Source organism: Eleutherodactylus coqui, chromosome 12 (genome assembly GCF_035609145.1).
Source record: "Eleutherodactylus coqui strain aEleCoq1 chromosome 12, aEleCoq1.hap1, whole genome shotgun sequence".
Lineage (NCBI taxonomy): Eukaryota > Metazoa > Chordata > Amphibia > Anura > Eleutherodactylidae > Eleutherodactylus > Eleutherodactylus coqui.
In genome coordinates, this window is record NC_089848.1 from 103729773 (window position 1) to 103745632 (window position 15860).

Below are 15860 nucleotides of genomic sequence, written 5' to 3' on the forward strand. Positions count from 1 at the left end.
ACTTCATGCTGCTCTCTGATTGACCAGCACTGATCACATGAGCAGCACTGGCCAATCAGAAAGCAGATGTAGCAAAGTTCAACTTCACTCTTCATGTGCAAAAACGTTCTGCGCCACAGTTTATTTGCGCTTTCAATTGCTATACAATGGCTTCTGCCGCATTAATGGGTTAATAGCTTTTCAATGGAATACGATAAGATATCATAATCAAGTTAAACTTTGCTGCATCTATAGTGCATCAGTAGTCCAGCACATTACCAATTCAAAGTGGGCATTAGGTAGTCAGAAGACTGAGGCTGCCATCTTGAATAACTGCAAATCAGACCCAAGTCAGAGGCAAAGAGGAAGGACAGCCCTTTGCCATGAAAATGGGGCCTTAAAGGGGTTTTCCATTGATATAAACTTGAGTGAATCCTGTCAGAGTCCAGAAGCACCATACTTCCAGTTCAGTTCCAACCAAGGGCAGAACTATAATGGGTGCAGATGCGGTGGCACCCAGACCTTGGAGCTCTAGAGGGCCAATAAGCTCTCTGTTTCTGATATGAGTAAGACAAGTTGATAGTTAGTGGCCCCGTGCAGATGTTGCATTGGGGTCCAGAAGCTTCAAGTTATGCCATTGGTTCCAACACAGATTCACATGGTCTTCCTTCAGCTCCCATGGTCATTGACGTGCTGGAAGGCACCTGGTTGACTGGCTCTTTTCAAGGACTAAGCCCATCCACTAATCTGTGTCTATATCAGCTGTGACAAAGAAGGGGCCTGGCTTAGTTATTGAAATGAGTTGTTCCACAAGCCCCCTGCAAGCATGACCCGGAAAGTGAGTCAATAGGAAGATCTATGCCACATGATTCGTGTCGTAACCAGTAGAAATACCAATACTACTGAACACAGTCTAGATTGACTTTAGTTTATTTCCCAAGACAACTTCTTTAAAAAGTACTTGTCTCAACATAAAGTCATCACGGCTGGTTGCATAGCTCTGAAACCATGGCCCTGTTGACTCTCTTGTTGATTTTCTTTTCTTCAAACTCACCTCTGTTCGCCCGTATGGCCACTTATTAGATCTGGCTCCCGGGACTGTCAATCTGTCAAGTTGATGGTCTCCATCTCTCACTGTAGATGGGCAACATCGGACCAGTGAGTGGTGGGGACTGCCCAGTTGAATGATTTACAGCGCTAGGAACTGGATCTAAGGTAAGGTTGTATAGGCTTTATGTCTATATGTTAACAGTACAGCCTCCACACAAATCTAGTAATTCACAAGTAGAGTTAATGTCCAAGTCAGTTTCCAAGGGCAATATCTTTCATTCATGTAAACTTGGAGGTTCCACATACGGGGGGTGGAATTACTTATGCAACAAATATTTTTCAATTCTTATTATCTTTCTCTCTATATATATCTATAGTTTTTTTTTTTTAATTTGTAACCTGACAAATAATGAATTGTGAGTTTGAAATTGTACTTTACAGGCATATTGGTTTATAATAAAGAACACTACCTGGAGCAATCTGTAATTTGTCATCCTGAGAAATCAACTTTTCTTTAGGGGTTGAATATTTTACAAGGCCCATTACGAAAATTTTGTACAAAATTTTTCAGAATCTACACGAAATCTAGTAGAAAGAAAGTATTCTAGTAAGATTTGCTCCACAGAAACCCCAAGAAACATCACTTTGTGGTTGGTGCAAAGAAGAAGAAAATTAATTTCCTAAAAGAACAAAGAATAAATTCTGTGCTTCCTGATTCAACATCAAGGCTTCATGGGGATATGTGAAACCCAACATGAGGACCATTACCACTGGGCCTGCATCTAAATAGGCTAACTTAAAGGGGTTGTCCCGCGCCGAAACGGGTTTTGTTTTTTTTCAACCCCCCCCCCCCCCCCGTTCGGCGCGAGACAACCCCGATGCAGGGAAGTAAAGGAAGCTTACCGGAGCGCTTACCTTAATCCCCGCGCTCCGGTGACTTCAATACTTACCGCTGAAGATGGCCGCCGGGATCCTCTGTCTTCGTGGACCGCAGCTCTTCTGTGCGGTCCACTGCCGATTCCAGCCTCCTGATTGGCTGGAATCGGCCCGTGACGGGGCGGAGCTACACGGAGCCGCTCTCTGGCACGAGCGGCTCCATAGAAGACTACAGAAGACCCGGACTGCGCAAGCGCGGCTAATTTGGCCATCGGAGGGCGAAAATTAGTCGGGCTCCATGGGAACGAGGACGCCAGCAACGGAGCAGGTAAGTAAAAAACTTTTTATAACTTCTGTATGGCTCATAATTAATGCACAATGTATATTACAAAGTGCATTATTATGGCCATACAGAAGTGTATAGACCCACTTGCTGCCTCGGGACAACCCCTTTAAGTAGATTCTAATGGATATTTATCATAGAGGTTTCCACAGCTAATCAAGTTAAGTAACAGAAACTGGTGCGATGATAGGTCAGAGTACCTGGAAACTGGGGGCGGGGGAGCAGTGACTCTATAGTCAGAGTTTAGGTTTGAGTGTGCATTTAATTCAATGAATTTTAATAAACAGCTAAAAAATCTGTTTTTATGGTTTGCATACCATGAGTTTTAAAAGTAGTAACCAGCCAGGCATGAAGATTTAACTTTACTTTCAGCATATTCTTACCTGGGAATATACCGGCATTTACTCCACCTTGTATCGACCCTTGGATTTGATTTGTGTGTATCCTATCGTACAAGTGGTGGTGAGCTGATGTGTTTTTTGTTTAGCTATATCTGTAGTCTGGACCGCCCCTTTTAGTGGTAAGAAGGTAGCTGGGGTGCAGTCCAGTCTACACAGACAAGCTACTTTGTAGTATCTAAGTGTTGTTGAAGATACAGTAGACCACCAAATTCCAAAATCTCACATAGTTCACAAGTTAGGTTAAAGGGGGTCTGTTTCCCAAATTTTCCCCATCTACGAATCCTTGTCACACAGGGGAAATAAAGACCAATCTGATTGTGCTATTGTACTTTTTTCTTAAATATATTCTCATGACTTCCATTGCCCCAAAACTCCTGTATGAAAATTAGAAGAAAACCACACAGTTGAGGGCTCACTCTTCTGGACTGGTCCGAGCTCTCTACCCCTCCTGTCATTCCAAACCCACCCATTGCCAAGTGATTGACATCTCCAGCTTTGTTAAGCTGGAGATACTGTTTACTCCAGACATGGAGTGTGCCACACATTTCTGGGATAGGCATAGGTGCAGTGACTTGCCCTGCTTTGGCCATCAACCTTGCTAACATCACTGTGCAAGTGTCTACCCTGGAAGTGTAGCACATCGCGTTTCCAGCTCAAGGAAGTTGGAGTTGACAATCAACTGGCACTGGGGGGAGTTGAGAGCCTAAAGCAGTCCAGATGAGTTAACCACCCATTGGATGGTTTTCTCCTAATATTTTACATGCACAGTGTGCACTTAGTAGTCTAAGAAGCGGTCTTGCAATATTGGAAGACCACCAAAGGGCCGTTAGCAACATAATCATCAGTAAAATATCAATCAGTGTCACTAACCTTCCAATAACTCCTCAAAATCGTCAACAAAGAACTCCCGTAACGGTGGCCGTTTGGGTCTTTTTAAGGTGTTGACAAGTTGCTGGATCTTTGCAGACACTCTACTGCTTACAGGAACACCTATAAGACCATAAATACACAGAAAGGTCAATAATTCAGAATAAAAAACAGATATTATGGCAGTTTGAATAGTTAGTTATATTAAAGGGGTTGTACCAAGATTGCAAGTTATCCCCTATTCATATGATAGGGGGTGACTTGCTGATCGGTACGGGTCTCACTGCTGGGACTTCGCTGATCTGCAGAAAGGGACTCCTGTGTTCCCTTCTACCTGTCTCTGTGGATAGGGGAAAACTTGTAATTTTGGTACGACCCCTTTAAATAATAGTGGTTGCAGTTTTTCGTCTCCTTGGTCAACCTACTCTGGGGTAAAGAAGACAATACTTACCTACCTACATATTAACTTATGCTATTTATCAAGACACCCTAGGGTGTTATATACCCAGCACAATGCCATCAGATGAGCATACAACTTTTCACTACGTCTGGTTACCCCAGTAATGCCGTAGGTAGGCCTATGTGATTTTGTGCATTCAGATATGGGAATAGTGCAAGATGATGGTTGAGATGGGAAAACAGGGCTGTTCTCCATAGCCATCGATGATTGGGATTCTGAAAACGCACAAGCTGACTACTCTATGTGGTTTCCACCTTTCCCAAACAAATTAAGCAGAGGTATGAAAACGGCAAAGGACAGCAAGCTCCACCGTTTCTGTGATTTCGGGCACCTCTGGCGCAGCATATAGAAAGGCATTCTCAATCTCAGCCTGAAATTATTGAGATGGGAATGCTAAAGTTATGGGCTCATAGGAGCTGGGGCACTGAAGTTGGGGATATCATACTCACATACACCATCCTGCCCATTCCTTCGCTGTCTACCCACAAAGCCGCCGATCATTGTGTAGAGCAGACTACTTATGTGAACAAGTCCTGTTATTATCAGTGTGCACATAAGAAATTTGCTGTATAAAACAAGTGGTGGCTTTGTGGGCGGACATCAGGGAGGAAGGCGAATATAACAGTTACATACCCTGGACTCAGCGTGACAGCAGAGCATAACTTTAGTTTATGGGGTTCACAGGAGTCACTTCAAAGGGGTTTACCAGGACATAAAAAAAAGTCAAAACAGGCTTACAATGAAGAAAAATTGAATATTCACATTCAGTGGCAATTCCTACATGGTCTGAGTGGCTGAGCAGTCATGTGCACAATGAACAGTATGGGGCTGCAGCGCTAGACGGGGAGCCACCCAGATAAGTGGGGGTATTCCATTTTTGTTCATTTTAAGCCTGTTTAATTTTTTTTTTATGTCCCGGAAAGCTCCTTTAATTAAGATTTGGTCAGCAGGTGGCATTCACCTTTACTGGTACCATCTATTCAACTATCTGCCACCATAGAATGTGGTTCTAGAGCGGTCAGAATAAGCAGGAGGAAATGGCAGCTTTTTAAAAAATTATTATTATAAGAAATGCATTCAGACAGAACTTGTCAGCTTGAATAGACTGCCCAAACTACAGGCAGCATGTTATAGGTCAGGAGGAGCTGAGCAGATTCATATATAGTTTTATGGGGGAAGGATAACGCATACCATCTATTTCATTCATTTAAATCTCTGCTCTTTATGGACTTAGGAGTCCAGTGGGCGGTCCTATCAGTGATTGACAGCTACGGTATTTCTGTATAAAACAGTCATACACGGATAGCTGTCAATCAATCAAGTTATCTGACTCATTTCCAATAAAACTATTTATCAATCTGCTCAGCTCCTTCTGCCGCCTGTAGTTTGGACAGCATTTTCAAGCTTACAGATTCCCTTTATGGCTATATTCACATCGGCAATATCCCCAACGTCCAACCTCCACTGTTCTTCTCCGTTATAGGAGCAGGGCAATGAAAATGATGGTGGGGGTGGATCCAACATATGCAAGACACCAATGGTACCTGATGGACCGAATGGACAAAAATGGACTTCGGTGGGTTTTCATTTTGGGGTCTGACATTTTACTTGAGAAAATAAAATTGCGCACTGCACTTTTTTTTCCTGTTACTTTTTATAAAATCTGCAGGGAAGACTCTTAACGGAACCTCCGACACAGAAGCGAATGAGACCTCAAAGGACAAGAATCATTTTTGTACATTGTTATTTAGTTTTTTTGGTAATGTACAGCATACAACAACTTACAAGACTGTTGCTGTTGAGACTAAATGTTGAGCAGCTGCAAATAAATATGAGTTAGGCCTTCGACACGTAGGAGTTATAATGTACTTTCCGCTTCCATTTTATTATATGACAGGGGATCAGATATTCACCTTGCGATCATTCATCTCTATGGAGTAATGGAGCGCCACTGCACACCGAGGTAACAGATGATGGATGTCAGAACAAGGTATTAGAAAGCTAGAAGAAATTTGGCTTTTCTTGCCTTCTCCTCTAACATATGTTTTCAGCGTTGACCGCACGCATTACTCTACAGAGATCAATCATCTCGATGTGGAAATGGGCAAAAGACTGGTATGGAAAGCGGAAGACCCAACAACCATGGACATAACTCAGTACTGTCCCAAGAATGGTTCTATACAATGGAGCGGTTACTTGGAGTCATATTTTGCATAAGCTATAAGTCGTCACTATATCTAAATGGTTCCTTTATTTCCTGCTTATATAGCATCAACATATTCCGCAGAGCTGTTAAGGGACAGCCATCACTTACATCGGTCCCTAACCTCCAATGAGACTTATAATCTAATGTCCTTATCTTAAGCACATACACAAAGGGTTGAAATAGGTGTAGATCTGTTTCTTGCCCTATAAGAGGAGACCATTACAGAACCCCAATAAACTCAATTATAGGTCAACAGGATCTGCTGTGCACTGGAGGAATCCAACATGGTAGCCACGATGTAGATGTGAACATAGCCTAAATGAGGAGTAATGGTGGTGGGGCTACAGGGCCCAGAAGCTTTGAGTTAAGCTCCACTATTGAAAAATGTATTGGAAGAAAGGATCACATCAGTAGCAGAATGCAAATAGTGTCAAGTTCAAGGATCATTTAGAAACATACACTAGCCTACCAAAAGTAATTGGACACCTAAACAAGAATCAAAAGTAGTATTTATTTCCATATGTTAATCTTAGCTGGGCTTCTTTGGTCCTACTGACATTGGATACTCTCCATGGCATACTTTCTACTAATGTCTGATACACTTCAGCTGGTATTTCAATCCATTCATCCTGCAAACATCTGGAAAGTTCTCTTCAGGAAGATATATTGTCTACCATGCTGCAAGGAGCATTGTCATTGTACAGTTGAGCAATGGAAGAATATTCAATGCAAGAACAATATATGGAGTGACGAATCACACTACTCATATTGGATGGACGTACCTGGGTGTGGAGGATGATTGGGAACGTCTTTTACCTGAGTGTGTTGTGCCAACAGTTAAGTATGGCAGAGGTCCCGTTATGGTCTGGGAATGTTTTACCTAGCATGGTTTTGGTCCGTTGGTCGTAGTGACAAGAACCACAAACATGGAGGTGTACCCTGACATTCTAGACAATAATGTGCTGCCGACAATGTGGTAATACTCTGGGAATGGTCGGCCATACTTCCAACAAGACAACAGACCTTGTCACACATCCAACACTGTTTTATGTTGGTTTGAGCTTATGGATGTTCCAAGATTGGACTGGCCGCACAGATTCCTGACCTGAACCTTCCTGGAGAGCTTTGGGACGGACTGGAACTTTGGGTCAGGAAATATGATCAGCAGCCATCTTTGAGAAATACCAGCTCAAGTGTGTCAGATGTTAGTAGAAAGTATGCCACAGAGAGTATCTGATATCATTAGGGCCAAAGGAGCCCCACTAAGTATTAACATATGGAAATAAATACCACTTCTCATTCTTGCTCAGGTGTCCAGATACCTTTGGTAGGATAGTGTAATCCAGTAGATTTTAAAGAGGAGCTGTCATATCATCTGATTAGCAAGGGTTTGGGTAGGGTTGTGGTGTTGCATAGCTTTGCAGTTATGGCCCCACTGACTATCACACCTCTTATCTTTTTTTGTAGACCACCTCCATTCTGAGCTTTGCTAGACTGAGCTCATAATGCTTTGAATCTGTCAAGTATGTGGTCTCCTCCACTAATGTCACTGGGAGAAATCAGATTTCCTCCTCTTACTCACATCGAATCTAATAGAAGTTGGTGTGGGGCAATTAAGGGAGCACAAAGAAAAGAAGAGGTGTACTTGAGTAATCAGGGTCGTAGCTGCAAAGCTATATAATCAGCCCGTTGGTCAGAGAACATGGATGACTGGTCTTCTTTAAGGCGACCCTCCAGTCCAGAAAAAAGAAGGCCGAAACGCTTCTCTGACTACCGGATGTACACTGTGCATTAGTATGCATCATCAGTCTAGGACACTACACACCTGCTTTGATTGACCATTGCTGCCCATATGAGCAGAGCTGGCCAGTCACGTAAGCATGTAGGGTCTTAGACTACTAATGCATAGTAATGCACAGCGTGCATCAGGTAGTCAGAGAAGTCGTTCGGCCATCTTTGTTTCTCCAGGACCAGAGGGTCTCTTAAAGTCTGATGGTTCAAAATGCAAACGTATCATCCTATGAGACTGCCATAGATTTTATCAGGTGTTAGAGGCTACCATTGCTGATTATCACACTGATTCACTATAATCAACATCACGTTGCAGTTCTCTGGTAGCAAATCAACTCTCCCAGGAAATTAGAAGCCAACCCTGCCAAAGGCAATATCCATGAACGTGGAAGCGGTTGCTCGGCAGTGTTGGGGGATGCAGTAAGCTGTAATTATTTTGTGACAATCTTAAATGATTGTTTGTTCCTAAAATAATTAACATCGGCTCCAATAATCTGCACTGATTGCACTGATCCAGCTCTCTTCTCCAAGTCTTGAGTTTGGTTCTATCACTGGGACAAGAAAACTAATTATGGCGCAGAATAACCGGCTCTAATATCCAGACATATGGAACATTATTTTTAATTTCGATTATCTTAAAAATAATCTAATTAAAAGTATAATTAGGGTTCATAATTTCATATAGATATCTGTATATTGTAAGAAACTATTTGTCAAACAGTATCTGCCTTAGCTGACGAGCGTGAAGCCGAATATAAAGTCAAGCAAAAGCAAAATCCTCTGGGTGGAATTAAAGCAGTGAAGTTGAATTTCAATATTACTGATCTGCACTTTATGAATCAGAAGCTCCGGATGAGTCCCAAAAGCCCCCTAATGCCTCCAATGGGCCAAGAGAAGGAAATTCTCACTTCTTTGTTGTCTTATTTCGGGTTATTCGAAAATATCAGAGATCTAGTCATATTAATAAGATATTCCTAATGGAAAATAACTGTATTGTCTGGTTTATAAAGAGCTTCTTTCTCTGGAGGACACAATATGTCCATTACTTACACCGACAGAATATGAAATGCAAAAGCGGCAGTGTAATGCATCATTTCATCTGTGGCAGTGCTGCAGGCAAGTTTAACACTTCTAGCAGTTTTGCTGCAGGAAGCAGACAGCTCTGTACATTGTGCAGTGTCCCAGGTTGGTACTGCAAGCTGAGTCCCATTCACTTCAATATGCTGGTAATGTACAGAGAAGTCTGCCTCCTGCAGCAAAACAGCTAAAAACTGGACAGCCCCTTTAAACAACATCAATCCCAGATTACTGATGACTGCTGGGATCCAGGCAGCAGGACGTCCTATGACCAGCTGAGGTGCCCCTTTTGGAAAAAAGGGACTGTTCAAAGAGAGCAAGCCCTTAAAAGGGTTGACCACTTCATGGTTAATCGGGCATTCTAAAACTTTTTACATTTTTTCTATTGATGACTGATAGATTATCAATAGATGATCAGTTGGGACCTGCCACTAGGATCCCCGCCAATCAGCTGACTTCCGGACCGCTGTCACTGCAGTCAGCACAGGAAGTGCTGATTATAGCGCAGTGGCCTAGGTTGGTATTGCACTGAATTCAAAGGGAGCTGTGCGTGCAATACCAACTCGGGCCACTGCACTACGGTCAGCACTTTCTGCTTCCTGTGTTAATTGCTGTGACAGTGGCCCCCGGGAATATAAACGGCGGCTAATCAGCGAGAATCCGAGCGGTGAGTCCCTGTCGATCATGCATTGATGACCTTTTAGTCAACAATAGAAAAAAATGTAAAAAGTCACAGAATATTCCTTTAAAAAAATTGAGCTATTTTAATTTGATACAAGTTTAATACAATCTCATGTCATCCAATAAAAAAAGGATGTTAAATGGATGCTTTTTGCCTATGGGAGACCAAAGGCCAACAGATGACATCATTGAGGTGTCTGTCAGATGTATACTTTTTTTTTTCATGTTTTTTTAATATCATATTCCATATCCTACCAAAAGTAATTGGACACCTGAGCAAGAATCAAGAAGCACATTTATTTCCATATGGTAATTCTTAGTAGAGCTCCTTTGGCCCCAATGACAGCAGACACTCTTCATGGTATACTTTCTACTATTGTCTGGTACACTTCAGCCAGTATTTCCCTTCATTCTCTTAAAGAAAAACAGCACCGTTCATATTTCCTGATCCAACGTTCCAGTTCCTCCCAGAGATGTACAGTAGGTTCAGGTCCGGACTTTGTGCAGCCAGACCAATCGTGGAACATCCATATCTTCAAACCAACATAAGACAGCGTTGGATTTGTGTCTTGTTGGAAGTATGGCCGACCATTCCGAGAGTATTGCCACATTGTCGGCATCAAGGTACACCTCCATGTTCATGGTTCTTGTCACTACAACTAACAGACTGAGACCATGCCATGTAAAACATCCCCAGACCAGAACGGGACCTCACTATTGGCACAACACACTCTGACAAAAGGAGTTTCCTAGGCTTCCTCCACACCCAGGTATGTCTATCTGATGTGAAGATGGAGTAAGGTGATTAGTCACTTCATAGAATGTTCCGCCATTGCTAAATTGTCCAGTGACGACTCTCCTTGCACCATTATAGATGGGTCATTGCATCTTCTTTGAGAACTCAGCAGATATTAGTAGAAAGTATACCACACCACAGAGAGTATCCAATGTCATTATGGCCAAAGGAAGCCCCCTAATAAGTAGTAACATTTGGAAATGAATGCTACTTTTGATTCTTTGATACTTTTCACTCCTTTCTAAGCCCTAAACCGCAACCCCCTGTGACGGATCTCAGTGCTGTAGAGTTGGCTGCTTACTTCAAAAAGAAAATTGATGACATCCGTCAGAAAATAACCTCCCAGTCCCAGACTAGCCCTGACCCTAGTCTCGTCAGTACTGCATCTAGCTCCTGCTCACTGTCTGTACTCAGACCAACGACAGAGGAAGAAGTCTCCAAATTGCTCTTCTCTGCTCGCCCCACCACCTGCGCTAGCGGCCCTCTGCCCTCACACCTCCTCCGATCCCTCTCCCCAGTGGTCATCTCCCATCTCACCACTATATTCAACCTCTCTCTGATCTCTGGCATCTTTCCCTTCTCTTTCAAACACGCCATCAAATCCCCACTGCTAAAGAAGCAGACTCCTGGCGTGACTGATGCTGCCAACTACAGACCCATCTCTAATCTCCCCTTCATCTCCAAACTACTAGAACGCCTAGTTTACTCCCGCCTTGTAAGCTATCTATCAGAGAACTCTCTCCTACACCCCTTACATTCTGGCTTCTGACCCCAACACTCAACAGAAACTGCCCTTACAAGGGTATCCAATGACCTACTGACAGCCAAATCGAGGGGCGATTACTCCCTACTGATCCTCCTTGACCTCTCCACAGCATTTGACACTGTTGACCACAAACTCCTCCTCAGTATGCTACGCTCCATTGGCCTAAAGGACACTGCTCTCTACTGGTTCTCCTCCTACCTATCTGACCGCTCTTTCAGCATCTCCTTTGCTGGCTCTAACTCCCCTCCTCTTCTCCTTGCTTTTGGGGTCCCCCAGGGCTCGGTCCTCAGCTCCCTCCTTTTCTCTATCTATACAGCCCCTATTGGACAAACCATCAGGAGATTTGGCCTCCAATACCACCTTTATGCTGACGATACCCAGATTTACACCTCTTCCCGTGACATCTCTGCACCTTTTCTCCAAAACATCACCGACTGTCTGTCCGCTGTCTCTAACACTATGTCCTCTCTCTACCTAAAACTAAACCTCTCTAAAACTGACTTACTGGTATTTCCACCCTCCACTAACCGACCTCATCCTGACATCTCCATCTCAGTGTGTGGCGCCACCATAACTCCTAGACAACACGCCCGCTGCCTTGGGGTCATATTCGACTCTGATCTCTCTTTTGCCCCCTACATCCAATCTCTGGCCCAAACAGGTCAGCTGCACCTCAAGAACATCGCAAGAATCCGCTCTTTTCTCACTGTGGACACGCTAAAAACGCTTACTGTTGCCCTCATCCACTCTCTGCTCGATTATTGCAACTCGTTGCTGATCGGCCTCCCCTGCACCAGACTCTACCCTCTCTAATCCATTCTAAATGAGGCAGCCAGGCTCATCTTCCTGTCCAGCTACTACTCAGACACCTCTGCCCTGTGCCAGTCACTGCACTGGCTGCCCGTTAAATACAGAATTAAATTTAAACTTGCTACCTTCATCCACAAAGCCCTCCACAGTGCAGCGCCCCCCTATATCGTCTCCCTCATCTCAATCCATCAACCAGCCCAGGCTCTCCACTCTGCTAATGAAACCAGACTGAGCGCCCCTTTAATTCAAACTTCTCATTCCCGCCTCCAAGACTTCTCCAGAGCAGCACTGGTCCTCTGGAATACACTACCAAAGGCTACCCGGGCAATCCAGGACTCGCAGAACTTCAGGCGTGCTCTAAAAACGCATCTCTTCAGGGAGGCATACCGCATTCCCTAAACAAACCTCTCTGTACTCCGCCTGATAACATGCTCCCTGACCTACTGACTGCAATCCCTGCTAGCCATCATAAACCGACCCTGAAGTCATACAGATTCTGCCGTCACACAGCCAAATGTCTGACCATTGTCTATGTGTATAGCATCGCTCACTCTCCACCTCGCCATACCGTACCCATCTCCAGCCTTTTACCTCCTGTATCACCCCATTACTTGTAGTATGTAAGCTCGTTGGAGCAGGAGCCTCACCCCTATTGTTTTCATCAACTGATTACTACATGTAACCATGGTTCTGTAATGGTAGATAATAACAAGTGGTGAATTGCCCCTTGGAAACAAATTAAGGAAGAAGGCATCTGTATGTTCCTGGCGTTGTACAGTCCATTGCCATACCTTTTTTACACTGTATTGCAAAACATAATTGACTGCGCCTTTGAATATAAAGAATCCTTCAAAATATATTTTTATGGGAATTGTATGGGATATATTTGCGATAGATATGCAGTGTACACTGGCAGCGATTCTGCCAGCATTCTATATGGAACATAGTGCAACAAACGGTTACTGCTGAGTGAGAAGGTTAATGTTGCCATACAAAACTTCTATACAAAAAGTTTGACCGTATGAGGCCATCCGCAATGTATGTGGTTATTGCATCATCTGTAACATTCAATTAATTAAAGGGTTTGACTGTTTTCAGGGTTAAACCCAGATACAGTGCTTTTAATATGAATGTAGGTACTTAATAATAATATTCTTGTATTAGAACTACTGTCCCGTTCTTCTGTATGATGAAGCAGCGCCCATTAGTGGCTCCACTTCCTCCTCCCACCCTGAGATCTCCCCCATCCATAGGATGTCAACTTATGTCACTTGGAACATTACTCAGCCTCCTCCATAGCAACACATTGAACGTTGGTAAACAGTGCATTGGAGGAGGCTGATTGACGTTCCAGATAGCCATTTCATGGACAGTGGAGATCTCAGATCCATAGAAGGGGCCAGCTAGGAATGTGGCTTTGACATATAGAAAAAGGAGAGATGTTATAAAATGTAAAAATTAACAAAATTCAAAAATCCAAGGATTAAGATTGGACACATCTGTATGCTGGAAGGACACTTTTGGCATACATCGGGTCCAATCTATTTCTAGGCTAGGAAGGCAGTCATCAGATTTCCTCTTCAAAATCCATTGGACGAGCAGTCACATTTTGGTAAAATTTGCTGATCTTTACAACGATGCAGTAAAGCAACAGAAATATAAATTTCCCCATTTAGTAATGCAGGCCGGTACTTACCATCTCCCGTTTCCATAAGTTCAGCATTGCCGTACTTGGAGGTGGCTCGCGATGTGGATCCCTGTGGTCGTTCTACTTGTATGGAGTGCTCTGAGGTGTATGTGGTAACATCTGGGGGGGCTGAATGATTTTCTGTAAAAATACAGAATGACTTAACTGCAGAGAAGACATCATCCTTCATTTGGAAACAGACCACAAAACGCAAACATTAAATGGCACCAGAATCTCAGCAGTAGACTCTATTCTTATATAGATCGACAGGTAATTTCACACAGTGCAAACGGATAGCATTACCGACACAAAGTACTAATAAACTTCTACATCAAGCGGCCATAAAAGATGCTTTGCAAAGGTATAAAAGGCATTCACTGTAAAAAAAGAACAAAAAACAAAAATACTAGCCGAGGCTGCTGCCAACAAAACAAGAATCGGGAGAGGGTAGATGCAACCATGGACCATTCCAAATATCTTGGAGGGACACAAGCAATTGTCAGACATATCAGGTAAGCACAGGAGTTGCAGTCAAGCATTTCTTGCAAAAATACAATAAAATACCCGAAGCATGTAAACATCATATACACCCAATATACAATGTTTAGAAAGCTTATGACCAGATAAATTATGCAGTTTCTATTATCGCGGATGACACATTGCCCATGTTTAATGACCGCTACATATATCATAGTGTTCATTATTTTTATATATGGTGATAAGCCACTTCAGAAACCATTGCTGACTTAATGAAGAAAGCGTGAACTCAAAAACATTCTTGTACATAAATTGGTTTCTTCGTCATCGATAATGAACTACAGTAAATAATGCTGTCCAGTGCTGCTTTCCAGAATTGAGAAGCTTAACAGGATCGAACAAAGATAAAGTGTCAGGCCGTGCAAGTGTGAAAGTTTGATAGCAGGAAGTAAAAAAGAAAACTAGAACAAAAAAGTCACGGAAAAAAAGGAAATTTGCCAAATATATTTTTATTGCGTGTTCTAGTAGTTGATGCGCCGCCTCAACATCTACACTGAATGGCTGTTTTATTGGAGACCCAGGCCATTTTACAGTTGGAACTTACTTGCATGGAAATTAGACCCGTGACCTCGGAGTGCAGCATGAAAACACAAGTTTTCAGTGTAACTTCTTTCTCCTCCTCCTTTTAGCGGGCTCAGCCACCCAAGGTTTGTGTTTTCGACTAACTGAATTTTTAGCAAACTTGACCTGAAACGGGGTTCTACTCTTTTGGTTCACTTGACCTTACTTAAAATGTATACTGAAGATAAGGTGTGAATACAGTCAGCCATATCTTACAGTTGTGTAGGTACTTTAGCCTATTCATTCCATCTATTAAGAGTTGTTGGGGCAAAGTCTTGTGCAACTACTGGAAGGAGTTGAGATAGACCTTCATACTTGATACTGGAAGCCACAGCGTGGGATGCGTTCTGATAGGGGTTAAAACAAGGGGAACAGGGTTGCAGTTTGGATGTAGTAAACGGACCATCAGCGGGAGTGTACTTCAAAGACAGGGAAAAGTCTGGAAAGGAGGGTAGTGGTGTACCTTGGGGGAATGGGAGGTAATTTAATAGGCAGGACACGAGGAGCGAGTAGTAGTTGGAAAAAGGTGCTAGAAGTTTGTCCTTCATTCCCTCTCTTCTTGTTTCAGCACTTGGACTTATGGCATGGTTTGCTTGGCGTTAGTGCAGGCCATTTCTGTGGGGTATGCAGGACAGGATCCTTGGAAGCAGAATATTTGGAGGCAATTGAAGAAGGGGTTTTTCCTTAAAATTATCTGGTTTGAGATGGTAGCTGTTCGGGGACAGCTGGAGTTGGGCTTCCTGGTGGTGAATCTTGGCTTCATGAATTGGTGCACTATGGTGTGTTGAGTTGGGTGCCCTTGTGTCAGGTGGCTGCAGCTAAGGGTAAAGATATTGGAGTGCAATTGGTTCGGATGATACAGTAGCTTCCAGGAACTCTTCCGTGGGATTCTAATATCTGTAAGTATATCAGTAATGTTTTGTATTGAAGTCAATTTCTAAAATGTTATTTATGTGACATAAGTTCTATACA

At 43.1% G+C, this 15860-nt stretch overlaps 1 protein-coding gene across 4 annotated transcripts in view; it reads right to left on the minus strand.

The window, feature by feature from the left end:
- The window catches only part of DIP2C (disco interacting protein 2 homolog C), a 476875-nt gene that overhangs the window by 216039 nt on the left and 244976 nt on the right, over nucleotides 1-15860 (minus strand). For all 4 annotated transcript variants that reach the window (XM_066585296.1, XM_066585294.1, XM_066585295.1 and 1 more), the window contains 2 exons: nucleotides 13800-13931; nucleotides 3520-3639 (listed from right to left, as the gene is read on the minus strand). In XM_066585296.1, coding sequence (XP_066441393.1) covers nucleotides 3520-3639; nucleotides 13800-13931 — 252 coding nt within the window. The remainder of the gene's footprint in view (nucleotides 1-3519; nucleotides 3640-13799; nucleotides 13932-15860) is intronic.